Source organism: Blennius ocellaris, assembly GCF_963422515.1.
Source record: "Blennius ocellaris genome assembly, chromosome: 1".
NCBI classification, from domain to species: Eukaryota; Metazoa; Chordata; class Actinopteri; order Blenniiformes; family Blenniidae; genus Blennius; species Blennius ocellaris.
Window position 1 is genome coordinate 8,044,189 of NC_137650.1, and position 16,343 is coordinate 8,060,531.

The 16,343-nt window shown below is 40.7% G+C and overlaps 1 protein-coding gene across 1 annotated transcript in view; it reads left to right on the forward strand.

The window, feature by feature from the left end:
• insyn1 (inhibitory synaptic factor 1) overlaps nucleotides 1-11,820 on the forward strand; it is a 44,970-nt gene extending 33,150 nt beyond the window's left edge. The window contains exon 2 of the mRNA XM_080508126.1: nucleotides 10,997-11,820. Coding sequence (XP_080364252.1) covers nucleotides 10,997-11,818 — 822 coding nt within the window. The 3' untranslated portion in view covers nucleotides 11,819-11,820. The remainder of the gene's footprint in view (nucleotides 1-10,996) is intronic.
• Nucleotides 11,821-16,343: the final 4,523 nt, after the last annotated feature.

Here is a 16,343-nt window from a genome sequence, read left to right on the forward strand (position 1 = left end):
AAGGCAGTGATCTCAGCTACATTTGAAGACAAATTGACTTGCAATCTTTTAACAGGATAAAAATGTTTCCTGCGGGTCTTTGGAGCTTTGGCTACATTTACAAGCTGACTTAAGTTTAATTTTATTGAATTGACTTCAGGTTTACTCCCAACAACAATCATTTCTTTTTGGAGTCATTAGCTCACGCGTGCACTCATTTGTTTCAAGCATTACTGTGAATATTTAATGTAATAATCATTTATGTAACAGATTAAAGGCTAAAGTTCTAACTGAACTGAAGATTGGATTGTTTTATGACTGTTACATGCAGACATTTTTTTTTTCTTGTGCCTTCGAGTAACATTTAGTTACTCTTGACTTGTGGGCTTTATTGATTTTTCTACTATCAATTTTCTAGCATTAAACATCTCCAGGCTGAATAAGCAGTTTACAGAATAATGTATAATTTACTTTGGCACCACATTGCAATTGAGCTTGCTCTATGTGACGACACTGTGGCTCAGACACAAATGACATCAATAAGGATGTCAGGCGAAATGTCGCTTCTTTTACTTGCCACAAGCTTGAGCTGAAGTGTGAACAGCAAGCATGACTTCCTGGCATATGCCGACAGTGATGTCAACAGAAGAACATGAGTCACACAGTCAAAGGTGATACCTGGTTAATTAGGAGCAAACTTTGTGATGTAGGATTCCAGTTCAGCACATCAAATATCACTTCCTCTGCATGCCGCCAGTGTGTTTTACCTCTATTTCGTCTTCACAACTGCACGCTTGTAAGTAAAATGGTGTGAATATGTTCTCTGACAAAAGTTTGCCTTCAGGGCTGCCATTTGGCAACTTGGTGTGTTATCCCAGATATTTGGGGGCGTCCAAATCCATTTACACTTCTGGAATTGTGAAATAACACCCAGTGTCGCTGCTTTGCCAAAACTGGCATTAGGCAGTATCATCTGCACCAGCCCATGAGGACAGACTGCAATATGGGCTCATTGGAGGAATCCAGAAAGAAGGATTTTTAATTACAAAAGAGAGCAGGTGATAGCTTTTTGCATGGTAACTCCCGACATGGATCATTTCTCTCATGAACCATAAATAGAACGCTGTTTTGTTGGCAAAAGAGACTGGCTAAAGCAAAATATTTTGCTGAGTGGGTTTTCTTGCAGCTTCATCCTGACTTATGATAAGGTTAGTGTGTGTGTGTGTGTGTGTGTGTGTGTGTGTGCCGTACGTGTGTGCGCAAAGTGCAAATCAAGTCGGATGTTATGGAGAGTTTTTATTGGAGGCTATATTTCTCTGAGATATGAATATGTTCTTCGTAAATACAAAAGTGGAACAAAGCTGACAACGAGATCCTAAAGAGCTGCGCAAGTTAAATGTGAAAATGAGTCTGGGTGAGGGAGATGATTTTGCTGTCAGTCAGTCTTTTGCACTGTTCATAGCTTGTTCAGCTTTCCTTTGTTCCCCCTTTAAAATGACTTTGAAGTTGAGGTGTATGACAAGTGATTCTCAATAGCTGCTTCAATTACAAACTCACATGTGTATATCTTTGTGTGTTTTCCCAACTTTAATTACAGCTCAAAGTATCTTTTATTATTATTATTATTGCTATTGCTATTTACATTATTATTAGCTTCATTATTATTCAGTCGTGGATTGTGACTATTATTTGCTGGGTTTTAAAATGAAATATCCTTTTTGTGCAGACCATGGTCTGCTTAAGGCGAATACCAATACAGAGATGAGATTGAACCCTCTTTCTCTTTCTGGATATGGTCTCAATTATTGACCATTACCTATATATGAATTTATCAATATAAATGATGTGCACCCAGATGTCACAGCTCTTTTAGGAAGCCACAGTTGGTGGTAGTGTTGTATTTGTTTTTCAATTTTTTTTACAAGTACGACCCCCCCCCCCCCCCCCCCCCCCTCCCCCTAGCTTCTACCCATACAAACCTCTGCATCCTGGCTCAAAAAAGTAAAATATCATAAAAGAACAATTATTCCGTCTGCAATTTGATGTATATACATTTAAATGTCAGACAAAATTGGCTCTACAATAAGCAGCGCTTGATGCAAACAGGCTTTGACAGCCCTGAAAAACTGTTTATATAATGCTGAGATATTTCTATGTATGCCAGTGTTCACAATTCAGGGCCATAGTGAGAATTATGTTACGCATTGTTTTTTGTATCAAATTACATCAACCGTAGCTACAGTAAATCTCAAAAGTCTTTTCCAATCCAGACATTATGAGTAGTCATCACTACAAAACGGGTGTGTAGCCGCACAGCTGTATACTAAGAACCCTTTCTTTGCCTTCATGAACAGACTTGGTGCTTATCTCATGCGAGTCTGGCTTGTAGACAAACTTGCTGTTTGAGGTGTCGGGGTGAAGGATTTACTGCGGGATTGGGCTCAGCCAGCTCCCGTCGCGTGGCACTCTCCTCTCTGCCCAAGAGATTGTCCCTGTTTTTTCCCAGTATAGGTCAACTACATTTACCCTCTAACTCACCACAGACACACACACTTTGGCTGCACATGGATGAACTGCAATCACTTCTGACCTTTGCTTGCTCTCTACACCAAGACACCATGTTGTTAATAAAAAAATTTTTAAAAAGTCTACTGAGTCATTAAAAAAGGATCAGTGTGTCCTGGCTGCACTCACATACACCAAAACTAACTAAAGAAATCATACTTTGTTATTCCCTTGGAGAAATACCTTGTTTCTCCTTGCATTACTTGACAGTACGACCGAATCCAGCTGCTATCTGAGAGAAGGAGACGCAGTGAGGAGCCCTGTAGGGTGGCCATACAGTCTTTTCCCAGTCGGTACCAGCACTACGCCTTACAACATGCAAAAGAAGCAATGAAAACAAATGATCAGTCTGCTCTGCCAGCACCAACACATGCTGCATCTGCATCTGGAAGTCTGGGATCCCATTTTGCTCCTTCACCAGTTGTACAAGCCATAACCTCGCCAAGATGATGGAGTAAACTTCCCAAATGTGCCATACGGCTTGCAGGCGAGTTGGTCCGGTCTAATGACCTAAATTGGACTAAAGAGGAGGTTGATTTCTCAGGACTCGAGGACTGCGAAATCCACCTCTTTCAAAAAGCCCCGGAGGAATAAATGGGGCCCATTATTCAGTGAAGTTTGTAATGATGCTTTTGATTAGTGGGTTGTCAGGAGGTATTGGCCCTGCTCTCATCACAGTGTTGTTTAGCACTTTAAGGCCTCCATAAAGATGAGTGTTTTTTGAGAAAGATGAAAAAGCAGGAGGCATGTGCCTAATGAAGTCTCAGGCTTATAGCCCCTCTCATGACAGGATAATTACACCAAATGCTTCCAGCGAACACTTCAAAAGACACTTCATCCGGTGCCAACACAACGCAACACAACTCACCAATCAAGATTGCCTGACCTTAATCAGGTCCCTCCGGCTCCTCTTTCCTCCTCCTGCCCACTGACTCACTGGACTTTAGCAGAGTCAACTGCTCTCAAATCCCAATCACACTCAATAGATTTGGCCGGTACCATAAGATTGGTTTTCAGTGCTGTGGACATTGCTGCAGAACACAGACACGTTTTTCTCATAATATGTGGCAGGACGTCACAAGACCAGTGAAGACCAAAAGTATAAAACAGCAGCTTTTGCATATTTCACAGGTGAAGATCAGTGGTTGCCCAAAGCTACAGTTATGTGAAATGTGTCCAATTTCTTTTTACATATACACAATAAATAAATTAAACATAATATATTGTTACATTTTCTTGTACACCTGTTGCTTTGTGAGCCAACAGAAGTGCATTTTATTGATCTGACAGGCATACTTGTCAGCAGAAGATGTTGAGTCCTCATCTGAAACACACCTTACAAGCCATCTGCCAAGTAGCCCTTACTTTGTCTCACCTCTGTATTTGAAAGACAGGTGTAAATAAAGTGAAGCTATGGGTATGTCATAGTCCAACTAAAACCATCTGTCACAGAAAGTATCTTCCCAGGCTGAAGATTATTCTTTCCTTCACATGAAATCTTTGTTGTAAATGTAAAGAAATGGGGAATTTTTCAATCAAGAGCAAGTAGTTGTGCTTGTCAGTCGGGTCAGTATAGGTTTATGATTTATTTCAAGCAAGTACTAAGTGTTTTCTCTGTGAGAAACTTGGAAGTTGGTCTTAAAGAGAAAGGAGACACAGTGGAAATATAAATGGAAATGTATAAAAGAGTAGTGGAAGATAAAAGGAAATTCCATACTGGAAGTGGCCCAGAAAAATATACTCAGAGAAAAATATTTAAAAAAAGTGTACATACATAACTAAGACTAAAAATTGTTCTTAAAATGTTTTTTCAACAAAGATCTATGAGTCACTGAACATTTTCCTTGCAAATCCAGTAAAAATGTCCTTTCAGAGTAAGTCAGGAATGATAAATTAGCTTCTGGGGGGATGAGATAAACCATATCACTGCAATGCGAGTGGCTTTGATGCCCCCGTCTCCTCATCTTGAGGAGAACTAAATTGAGGGGAAATAAGGATAGGGTGAAGCGCAAGGACAAACAGCAAAACTGCAGGGGCTAACTGCATTAAAACAATATTTGTGAACACTTTACTTACAAAGTCAGCATGCAAGGCCATTTTGATAATTGCTGAGACTTCCTAACTGGCATTAACCGCTTCCAGCACTGGAAGTGCTGCATGGGGGAAAGCTGAAAATCCATAGTGACATGTTGAGAAAGAAATAACACTTAGATTTGTTTGAATGGCTCCACTGAACATTTCAAATTTTCCCCATGAAAAGAGGGGGGAAAAAAGCCACGCTAGACACCGGATCCTGCATAATTAAACAAGCACTGCAAACTTCTCCCCGTCTCCTCTGAAAATGACTCCTGGAAGAACGGGTGGCAGAGGAACAGATGGAGAGAGGCCACTTGAACACAGCGTAATGAAGTGATCCGCTGAAAATTCACTCATACAGTGGGCATTTTAAACAAACCCATGATGGCTGTGAGCTTTCATTTATTTTGGTAAGCCATACCCCATTTATTTTCTTGCATATGTACAAGCTGCATTGCAACAGCTGCTATATTTCAGAGGATTATTTTTTTCTTTTCATTTCAAGAAAAATACTTGAATACACAATAAAGCCTGAAAAGAAGGAAAAAAAAAACACAATCGGCCCTTTTCACTTGGATCTTTTAAAATGTTCAAAAAACATTACACCTCATGTTTTTACATTTGCTGATATTGACATCTCCATATTTTCATAACATAATAAGCAATAATGGAAACACATCAAGAACCTCATGACAATCAGCAGAAACTGGGTGATTTGATGATAAGCAGCCGGCTCTGAGAGCAGGAGCAAATGAAATCCCAGAGGAATCAAAATCCAATTGTCGACTTTACTTCTTAAGGTGTTTGGGGACAATTGTTTTAGAAAGAGATGGATTCAATAAAAGCATGTCACTACTTTGCACTCCTTATCAGTGTAGCAGCGGTGTATGTGTGCATGTAAGTATGTCTACCAGAATCCCATTAAAACACAACACAAGACAATCCCCGATGAACAACTGACAAACATTCTGTTAAGGTCAAACAGTAAGGCCATGATAAAAAAACAACAACTCACTTTCCTTGGCAATTGTCAATGACACGTGTATGTATTTGCATATAAAGCGAGGAAAGTGATCCGGTTACAAGTGGCCACTCGAGATGCTTTCTTATGCCAGGTGTGAAATGAATGACGTACTCAGAGCTGTCCACTTGTGATCTGATCACCCAAGACAAGCTTTGATACCAGTTTTGAACAAGACCTCAGAATAGCGGGGGGGGGGCTTGTGTAATCTTAGCGGGCAGCACTGGTTCTATTTCCCAAAACACCACTCCAGCTAAGAGGAAGTTGTTCAAGAGTTTTTACATCACTCAAATGCGCTGTGTTAGATTATCCTTGCCCGTCTTTTCCATCACTACCTTTCTGTCACAGTCAAGGCTCCGAGTGCCCTCTTTCACTCTGACCCTCAATTACCTGGCCAAATCATCTTGGACAGGTGTTGAGGTACAGTAATAAACCCTCGGCTGATGCTGTCGAGGCGGCCTCTCTTTTAAAGTACCTCAGAGAGCTCTGAAATGACTGAACTATGTGTTGATTAGGTGCAGTGACCACAGTTGACTCGTAGCTGCTAGCCGATAGTGTGCCGTGAAACAGACAAAAAGACCAAAAAAAAATGTAGAGTACCACTTATTGCCCTGTATGCTCCATACAAACCAGATCATGGTGCTCCATGTCCTATACTGCAAATAGATGAAATATCATCGAAGAGCTGTTTTTTCTTTATTGCAATCATTCCTTTGCTCCCAATGCACACACAAAAAAATCATGGATATTGTTATAGTCATCATCATACAGTTTAGTAGTTTCTACGAGACACCATTTATAGTGAAGAAAGAAAGTGAAGTTGTCAGCCGAGGCATTGGGAGAAAATTAAAGACTGACGCTATACTCAAATCCCCAGTACTTATATCCACACTTATACCATACATTACTGCTTAACTGTGTTGCAAATGGAGTCTTTTCAGTCACAAGGATATGCCATCACTGCATCATAAACCTTGCAGAGTGATGGCGCCATTAAGTCCATGGGGGATACACAGTCTGACTTTTCAGGTTTATCTCTGCTGCAAGATGTGTATCAAGAAGTTACCAGGAATATTTCTGTGGAGTGTGCATGTTGTCCCTGTGCCTGTCACGGCTCTTTTTCTGCACGACTGCTTCCTGCCATCATATGATGATCCACTTGTCAAGTTATTTAGTTTTGTAAATTCAGTAATTGTTGAAAAGTTCAATACAGAGTGGCCTTGCATTGGATGGATTCACCCATTAAAAGCTATGACAACTTCTTCTGGTATCTGGTTACATAATTTCTTCAATGATATTTTTGTGTAATATCAGACAAACGTCACTATTATTTAAAGACATCACTCAGCAAACAGGATCAGATTCCTTTGTTAAATCTTTGGTATGTTTAACTTTTCCTTTTTAATTTTCAATTGTGCTCTTCAGAATGTTTTTTTTTCTATTCTAAACACATTGATCACATTATTAAAGACTCGCCCCTGTTATGTTCATTCAGTTCATTCCATGGCTCCATCGTCGCACATTGTCTGAAAGAGACAACCAAGCACAAAGTTATGTGTTAATGTATGAGGCATGTCATATGTAGTGACCCCCACCAAAGAAAAATCTGCAGACATTGGCAGTTTGGAAAGTCAAATGACCCTAAATGTTCTCGAATGTGATATATTTACTTAACTGATGGAGAAATAAGTTTTATCTCTAAATAATTTGAGAAACTACCTAAATTAACTGGAAACTAGTGTTGCTGTTTCTCTGTCTTATCAAACTAGCAGGTCTTACTGCTATTTTTGAACATAGTTGATATTTTAACTGAACAAAAATGAAGGACAATTATGTGACAGATTATTTATAACAAAGCTTCATGATTAAAAAAAAAAATGAAATTAATTTATCTATTGAAGGCCTGATTATTTCCCTTTCAAATTGCTCCTTTATTTGTGCGGAGCATGCTCCTGTGAGATGAGCTTTACAGTTGAGGATCTGGGCTGGGCACATGATTTTATTTTTTCCAAATGTTCTCTCTTCATGGCAAACAGCTTCTCTTTGCTATTGCTATTGAGTCTGGTTTTGAGTTTCTGGAACCCAAAGGTATGCGATTGGCACTTGATTGTCAGTGTGATGTTGCGTGAAGACTCTATATTCTGCCTACAGAAATCGAATGATTGTTGAAAATGCTATTCCACAGCAGTGTGTGACCAGACTGGTGACCACTACGAGGAGGAGGCGCCAGGCTGGATTCCACATACAAAATACTGACACATTTATTCATTTGCAGACTTCAATCATCCAAAACACCAAAAACAAGAGCCAGCAGCACACAAAAGCTGTGAGAAGATTAGACATATTATTCATGGATGAACCTTATATACTCAGCTTTAATAAACAGAAATAGCACATTTTTATTTGAGTAGCATATATATAAAACAATGAATACTTGAAATGATTTTTTTTAAAAGACAAAACGGCTAAAGAAGACATTAATCCTTATGACTGTATGTTTTTTTTCACCAAAGGTTTTTTTTATATCACAGCTCATGGAGGACCACTTTGAATAGTTACAAGTTTCATTTTTTATTGATTTCTAATAGGATATAATTTCATCCAAAAAAAGGCATTTTATTGCATCTATTGCAGGATCCAGAACCTGAAACAAAACTTTAGTATAGTGACATTTTTTACTGAATGCAACTGAGCTTCCGTAGTGTTTAATTATTGGTCTGGTGTTGTCCTTTAGTGTATGTTTGTGAATACAGAGCTGAGGTGATTTGCAAATCCATTACAGTTTTATTTTATCTGTGTGAATGACGTCTTTCCTGGAGTTTGGACATTTTGATTCCTCCTAGGGTTGATTGAGGCCACTTTCAATTCAGTCAGAAACTAATGTACACTGACCTTGTACGTCAGAAACTATTACTTTGGAAGTTTTGTTTGACCTCACATTCCACAGAATTATAACAGACAAAGACAAAAAGCCCATTTTCATTTGACAGAAAGTTCATTGCAATAACTACCAACTAACCAATTGCCCTCCTGCTGTATTGACAGTTGTGAAGTACATATAATTGATAATTTAATCAGTGTGTTGAAAAGAATTGAGTAATTTGCTGAACTTGTGTAGTCATGCAAACAAAGCTATCTGGCTTTTCTGGCCCTGAGAAGCGTCTTACGTTCACATTTTCATGAGTGAAAGTCGGCAAATCACACAGCAAACAGGTTGAGTAATTCAAGGATTAGAGGATTCATGCAGCCCAATTCCCTCTAGGCCGGCTGCCAACATAGAAGCACGGTCCAGGTACTCATGAGCTGCACGATGCCACAACTGGCGATTTGCAGAGAAGCTCATTGACAGATGAGTCAATGCTGGCACATGCAGAGGTGCACAGCCAGTTTCAGATGCAGGTGGTTTGACTTAATAGTACATCCATGTCACTGAAATGGAATTGAAAGGATATATGAAATGCAGCTTTGAGGAAATAAAACACCCAATTTCCCCCAGACAAATTTAGGTTGAATGGTTTATTCCTTCCTAAATTAGTATGTGGTACGGTAAGTCTGAATACTTCATTTGGATTCAAGGATTAAGTAAGCAAATGTGAGTTTGCTCGTGATCATCTTGATATATTTGAGAAAGATCTTCAAACACGCAAGTGTCAGTTGGCATGTCTGCAGCGTAGACCACCTGAGCTTTTCACAGGCACATGAGCTTCATCTATATGTTTGTCTTTGCGGAATGCAATTTGTACTTCAACGTTTTACAAAGAATGAGTTAGGAGTGTAATTCTACATGCGGGGATTCGACTCGCAGACGTTGACACAACCATGCTTGTTTTGTAGTCATAAATGGGAGAAAGTAGCAGACACTGCAAATTCTATATTGACACGCAGGAAAAATGGACCATTTTCCACAATTGTGAGGGTGAAACTACACCTTCTGTTATTCTGCTGCTATTATGTTGCACACACGCACATGCACGAGGCAGAGAAAAAAAAGGATTTTGAAACACTGTGCTCAATTGCTGAATGGTTTGAGAAAATGTACCACAAGGTACGTAATGCTGAGTGTTTTTATTTCACAATAGGTTTTTGGGGAGAGTGGAACGTAATGATTAAAGGTGTTGAAATGTCAAGTATGGAGGGCTTGAGTTTTAGGGGTTGTCAGCAAACCAGCATGATTTCAGCTGAAGTGCTTTCTATTCATGAAGCACTCAACAGCGGAGCTGTTGATGACAGAAGCTTTGAGGTTAAATTTAAGGTAGCAACATATGAAATGCTTTTTTATATGTTTCCATATGGCAGTATATGGGAGTGTGTTTGAGGGTTTTTTTGTGGGCATTACAATAGCACTTTAATTAACATAAACATCAAAGAACAAGCATCAAAAGCACTGGGTTCAGGCTGCATAGTGTAAAGCTCTACATCCGTGAATGTTCGTCTCATTCATTCTGGTCGCTAGCGCGCAACATCAAGATAAAATGAATCAGGCCCTGGATTTAAGAGGCACAGCTTAAACCGCTCATCAGAGGGGCTTCTTCAGTTCCCATCCTTCCTTCCTTCCTTCCTTCCTTCCTACCTTCTGCCTCATAAAGCCTCTTTGATGAGTCGTACCTTGTCCTTAATGTTACGGCCTCATTGATATAATACTTTGACTTAAATCAACAGGAATGGCCTAAAATTACAAAAAAATCATTAAATTGTTTATGGATTAGTAGAGCAGTGGCTTGATGCAAAATCAACCAAGTTCATATGCACACAGAAATGAATCTTACGTGTATGGATCAAAATATCACAAGCTTTCTTGACTTATGCAGAATTAGACCACAAATTAACTGCAACTTAAATCAAAGCTTGTATTTTATCATAAAAAAACACCAACAGAAATCATAAATTCTCTATGTACATTGTATCTGATGCATCCCAGCAGAAATTCACATCATGTACTTTTGCATAAGTCCTGACCAAACGTTCAGATAGATAAGGAGAGGTTGTTGTGCCTGCCATTACTTTTGATACTTTACTTTACTACTCTACATTACTAGTAATGTAGAGGCCTCACAGAAATCCACAAGTGTTCACATCGTGGCAGGGCTAAAAGGTTAAGGAGTCACAAACATCACAATGATTCGGTCTCTAAATAGCACAAATATTAGCATTTCTCCTGAAGTTGTGCAGAGAATTTCCAGTAGCTGATCAGATATTTTAGCCTGAGGTAAAGTGGAGTTCAACTGACCCCTCGACAGAGTTTCAATATAAGCATGGTTAGAAGCAGCATGAGTTAAAACCTCTAATTCTGATCATTGGGTTTCTTCTGCACAGTATCATCAGTTAATCTCCTTTGCTTTGCCACCTCTGTTGCAGGTGGTGGGTCAGATCGATAAACTGACGTCCGACTTCGACTTTGACCTGGAGCCAGATGACTGGACGGTGGCAACAGCCAGCAGCACGTCCAGCAGTGAGAGGGGTTTGGGAGAGGCCTTCAGACTGGACTTCCTCAATGCAGATGTGCTGTCCGACAGCTGGGAATTCTGCAGTTATCTGGAGGCCGCAGGTGCGGCTGCCCGCCGTTCTTGCGAGCAACCAGGGGATCCGAGACAGGATCTGGGTCGTGGGACCATCCCCACCCAGACGCAGACCCCCACCCCACCCCCCACCACTGCCTCAGTCTACTCCCAGATGAATGGCGGGCTGCCCATACCAAACGGGCCACGTATTGTTACTCCAGATTCATCCAGCGAGGAGGCCAGCAGCTCCACGCACAGCCACAAGACCTCCCGTAACTCCGGCACAAGAGAAAGAGTCCGTTTCAGTGACAAAATTCTGTATCATGCATTGTGCTGTGACGACGACGAGGAAGAGGAGGAGCAGGAGGACTTACAAGAGGACAAGAGTGGCTGTGCTACGCCGGAGAGTGATACTGAACCCAGCCTTCTGGCCGGCTCAGTCGCCCCTAAACGTTCTTCCTCTGAGCACTCACTCCTCCATAACTGTCTGGACCCTTCCTACGTATACTCTCCTGTGAAGGGGATGACAGGAGCTCACACACTACCCAGAAAAGGTCTCTTAAACCCTGGCTGCCGCAAAAAACTGTTACGAAATAGCAGCACACAAACTGTCTCTGACAAGAGCACCCAAACTGTACTGCCCTATATTCCAACCAAACAGAAAACAAAGGACCACTGAGAGAGCCGAAGTTGATCATAAATCTCATGAAGAGGACTGTGCATTATTTAATATTAAATACATAGCTCATAGATTAATACACAAATAAATTAATTACTAAATAAATAAATGATATATGGGAAACCACTCGACTACCTAAAGTCATTCTGAGGCTCAGGGAAAAACAATGTTGAATGAGTTAAGTGAGATCACTGAGATGAAAGATGCCGGTGGACCAAAAGGTTTGTGCCTGTTCTAATGTTAAAGATACATTGGATGGACTCCTTCTGTGTAACCGCTGCAAACAAACAAACAAACAAAAAAAAAATCACTAAAGTCAGTTTCCACCAGAACGTTTCAAGAGCTCAACATTAAAAGTATGAAAAGGTTGTGTTCCTTCGTCGTGCAGGATAAGTCACAAAGAAAAGGGGGGGGGGGGGGGTGTTCTTGTTCCTACAATGTGGATGCAAAACGTTGCTCATTCTGTACCCTGAATCTGTATAAACAATGTCTTTTTTCATGTTCTAGTAATTTCAAATGTCAAGGGGATTATTGTTTCCAGCAGGGAAATGTATCTCGATGCATATGTCGAGCCTCTTCCTCTCTCTTTGATGTCAACAAATGACTCTGAGCGAAGAGCCAGAAAACAACACTATTTACCTGCCCTTGATTTTCTCATTGTGATCTCTTCCTGGTCTACTGCAGAAGTTGAAACACATGAGTGGCAGGCAGGGAAAACAGATATATAAAGTCATTTCAGGAGGTGCAGTTCACCGAAGTGACATTTCCATTTGTTCTCTTCCTCTTTGCCTGCCGGTGACGTTATTAGGCACAGGATCCGAGTTAAATAGCGTTCCACAAAAAAGCGCTAAAGGTTTTGTCTCTTCATTCAGTCACCCAGTGGGGAATTGAACTCAGCAGAGCAGCATTTTATTCACAGAACCAACGCCAATAGCCATTCCTGATCAATATGCTAGAGGGAGGTTGCAGCGAGAGGTCTCTCTCTCCCGTGTGTGCATGCCACTCTCCTGGGATCAGTGAACAAAAACTCACAGTCAGACCTATTTACTTACACCGAGCAGAACAAAAATTAGAACTGTTGCCTTAAAGAACTGACATTTCAGAAAAAATGTGTGTCCAAGAGTGAACGCTGATTGTGAAAGGAGAGACAGCTCCCTTTCAAAGATTTTTTTCTTTTCCCACAGAGCAATAATCCACCCTGGGGAACGGCTTTGTGAGCCTCGTCCCCTCACTCTTGTTCAGTTTAACAGTTTGAAAAGAAGAAGTAAAATGTTGCAGTCTTAGAGGGGAAAATCCTTACCCCTGTGGAGCTGACCTTTGTGTTTCTATGTGCCCAGTAAGGACTTAACCTTCACCAGGAGGCAGAAATAACTCCATTTACTCTACTAAATTGATCAAAAAATTGTTTAAAATAAGACAAACATGAGCTTTCTTATTATTCAAAGGACTTAAAATCAAAATGTGACTTATTGAGAGTCACTGAAATGAAGGCCGGTGCCAGAGTTGCGAACATTGATACGTACTTACTTCTCTACAGTCCAATTGGCCAAAGAGGGTTAGAAAGATTACTCGGCGCATTGGAAAAACACATGCACAAAAGCACATCGAGGATTTTGATTGTGCGCTCCTGTATAACAGATATAGCAGAGTGCATAGCGTGGGGGAATTACAGCTGTGCTGTTCAGGCAGCATCGAGCCTCAAGAGCCCGATATAAGGAAAGCAGAGTGAGCGCTTTTCTACCAGGCAGCATGGTAGGAGACACACAAGTCTTAATTAGCCAAAGGCTGATGTGCAATACATGCATATACCAGAAGTAATTTTGTGATTTCTATCCTTCCTTCCGCAACCCCTAATTTTGTAATGTTGTCTTTTGTCTTGCTTTGGCTCAGTTAATCCCAAGTACCTGTGAAGAAGGAAGCACTGAAGAGAGATCAATGGCTTCCTCCCCAAAGCATTGGCTGCCATTTCCTTGCTAGATTGGGGACCAACAGGTCATCACAGCCATTAGCATAAACAAACAAAGCTATGCCGCCACACAGGCAAAGCATCAATTACGGGAAAACAAACTAAGCCCTTATTGTGATGCCTATACACCCGCCAGACATTACAACCTGAGAAGGTTTTTTTTAATTTATTTTCCAGTCTAAAAATACTATAAGTCATATGCGCGATGAAATCACCTTTTTCAAAAATAGAGCTGTTTGGCACTGGTGAAGAATTCATTATCATTGGGGACAGATTTGAGATATTTGGACAAAACATTAGCCATGTCTCTTTTGCCAACAGGCTCATTATTCATCTCTAATAGGGCAGAGCTTTGTCCTCAGTTCTCTGTAGGACAAGGATGGGAGACATCCAAAGGTTATAAAAACCTGTACACACTGATGCCAAATCACCTGCCTACCTGGAAGATCATTATGATACTAACATATACAAAGCAGACCATGTCCATTGGTTTCTATGTGCACATGAGTCTCTTTCCTGCATTTTGACAGCCACTGTGCTCTCAACACTGAGTGAGCAGATAAGCAACCTTTTCAGACTTATAAATCGCCTCATGTTTAAATTCATATTTCTCTGTCATCGCAATTAATGGAGATCAATACAAATAGATGCTGCACATCCCCCTGGAAGTCATTTGGCCAGACAAGTCCATAAGACAAGATTAAACAAAATCTCTTTTAGAAGGCTGCAAAGTGAGTCATGCCATCTGTGTTTTGACATCGGTGATGGGCAAGTATTAGCTCACATCCCTGATCAATCCTCTAATCACAGCCAGAGGGACACCGTTGAGTGACTGACAAGCAGTGTGAAGCAAAATACTTTAAAAAGGTGATTATGGCACCAATGTACAAAAAAATATACACCTTCAACAGTGCTCTTGCCCACCCTTCATATATAATCACAACACTCCACCCTGTCCTCTGGCCTTTTGTCTCCATCAGTGAGCAGAGGAAAACAGATGACAGATCTCTGTTTTCTCTGCTGATTGGTAAAGGTCCATGAAGCGGAGAGCTCAATGCAGTCCCACTGATTACTATGGATTGGCTAAGGGCCAGGGCTACCTAAGGTTGATTTGTTTCATCTTTGTGCCATTTATTTTCTGCTGCTACGAGTGCAAACTATTTCTATTCTGTGTCCATCCTCTATCCCCTTGCTTGCAATTTCCTTTCATTGCACCCACACCACTCTCCATTCATGGTCTTGGAGGATTTCAGTCAAGTACAAGAGGTAGCATGATAACTTAGTGTATTGGTTTCTATTCAAGCAAGAGGAAGGTTCTGTTTCATGAAGCAAAAAAAAGCATGGCTCCCAAATCACAGTTCCACAGCTGGCAATGAGTGTAGTGGTCATAGTAGGCCAGAATTAGCAAGACCCAAATATGATACTGAACTTCAGGTGCACTGGACAGTTGGTGTGGGGTTATATGGCACAAGATGAAGAATCCACCACTGCATCTGTGCACATGCAGACATCAGTGACAATTGGCCACCACACAGTGGACCGAGCAACTCCCCGCACCTAAGGGATGGCCAGGCAAGGCCACGTCAACCATCAGTCACCATTTGATTGGGCCAGGGGAGTGATTAATGAAGAGCCATGCAACAGCCACAGATAAGATTAGACCTTCACAGGTGATGAAGGACAGGGCCCGTGGCAGCAAACTGGGGGCCGGGCAGTTCTTGGGACAAAACAATGCCTTCAGAGGACTTGGCACACCATAATTAAAGTTAATGAGAACCCTGTCACTTTCACATACACTATGGCATTGTGATTTAACAATCTGTCAAGAAGTACAAAGAAAGGTAATAGGAGGCTATAATTATTCTATGATGGGTCAAAGAGAAAACGTCCGTAAAGCTTTGATCAAACAAAGCAACCAGATCATTTTTAGTGCTTGTACGTGGCTATAGTTAGCACATAGCTAGAGAAGTGGTATCAATACACTTCCAGCAACACTTTAAAAAGTGAACAACCTTGACAATACACTTATTTTTGTGTGACTGTCACTTTAGAGTGACCCCCATGAGATGAAAAACTAACTGTAAAAAAATGTAGCAGCAAATGCTAAATGACCCAGAAACAGAGCTCAGTCCTTGCTACTTTACCTGGAGAAAGTAGAACACACCTGATCATGGGGACCATGCAAAAAGACAAAGGCAAATGTATCAATCAAATGACGGCTATCATTTTGGTTCAGAATAAGTAAGCAACATAATTTTATGTTGCAGAGCACTTCTCAAGAATTGATAAGCATACCCAGGCTAAAGAGAAAGTTTGCATTTTCATCACATTACCTGACTGATAATTGGAATACCTTCCAATGTGAATTTTAAATGTAGCATGACCGAGTAAAGCGGAGGAGTGTGGAATCATTGCTGAAGCAATTTCTGTGAGTGAGTGAAAAAGAGAGACAGAGAGAGAAATGATTGCGGCTGAAATGCTACGAGTCCTCAAATTGAACTACCATAGAAATGTAACCTTGTTGCATACCGCATTAAATTGCACACAAATGATGTGTGT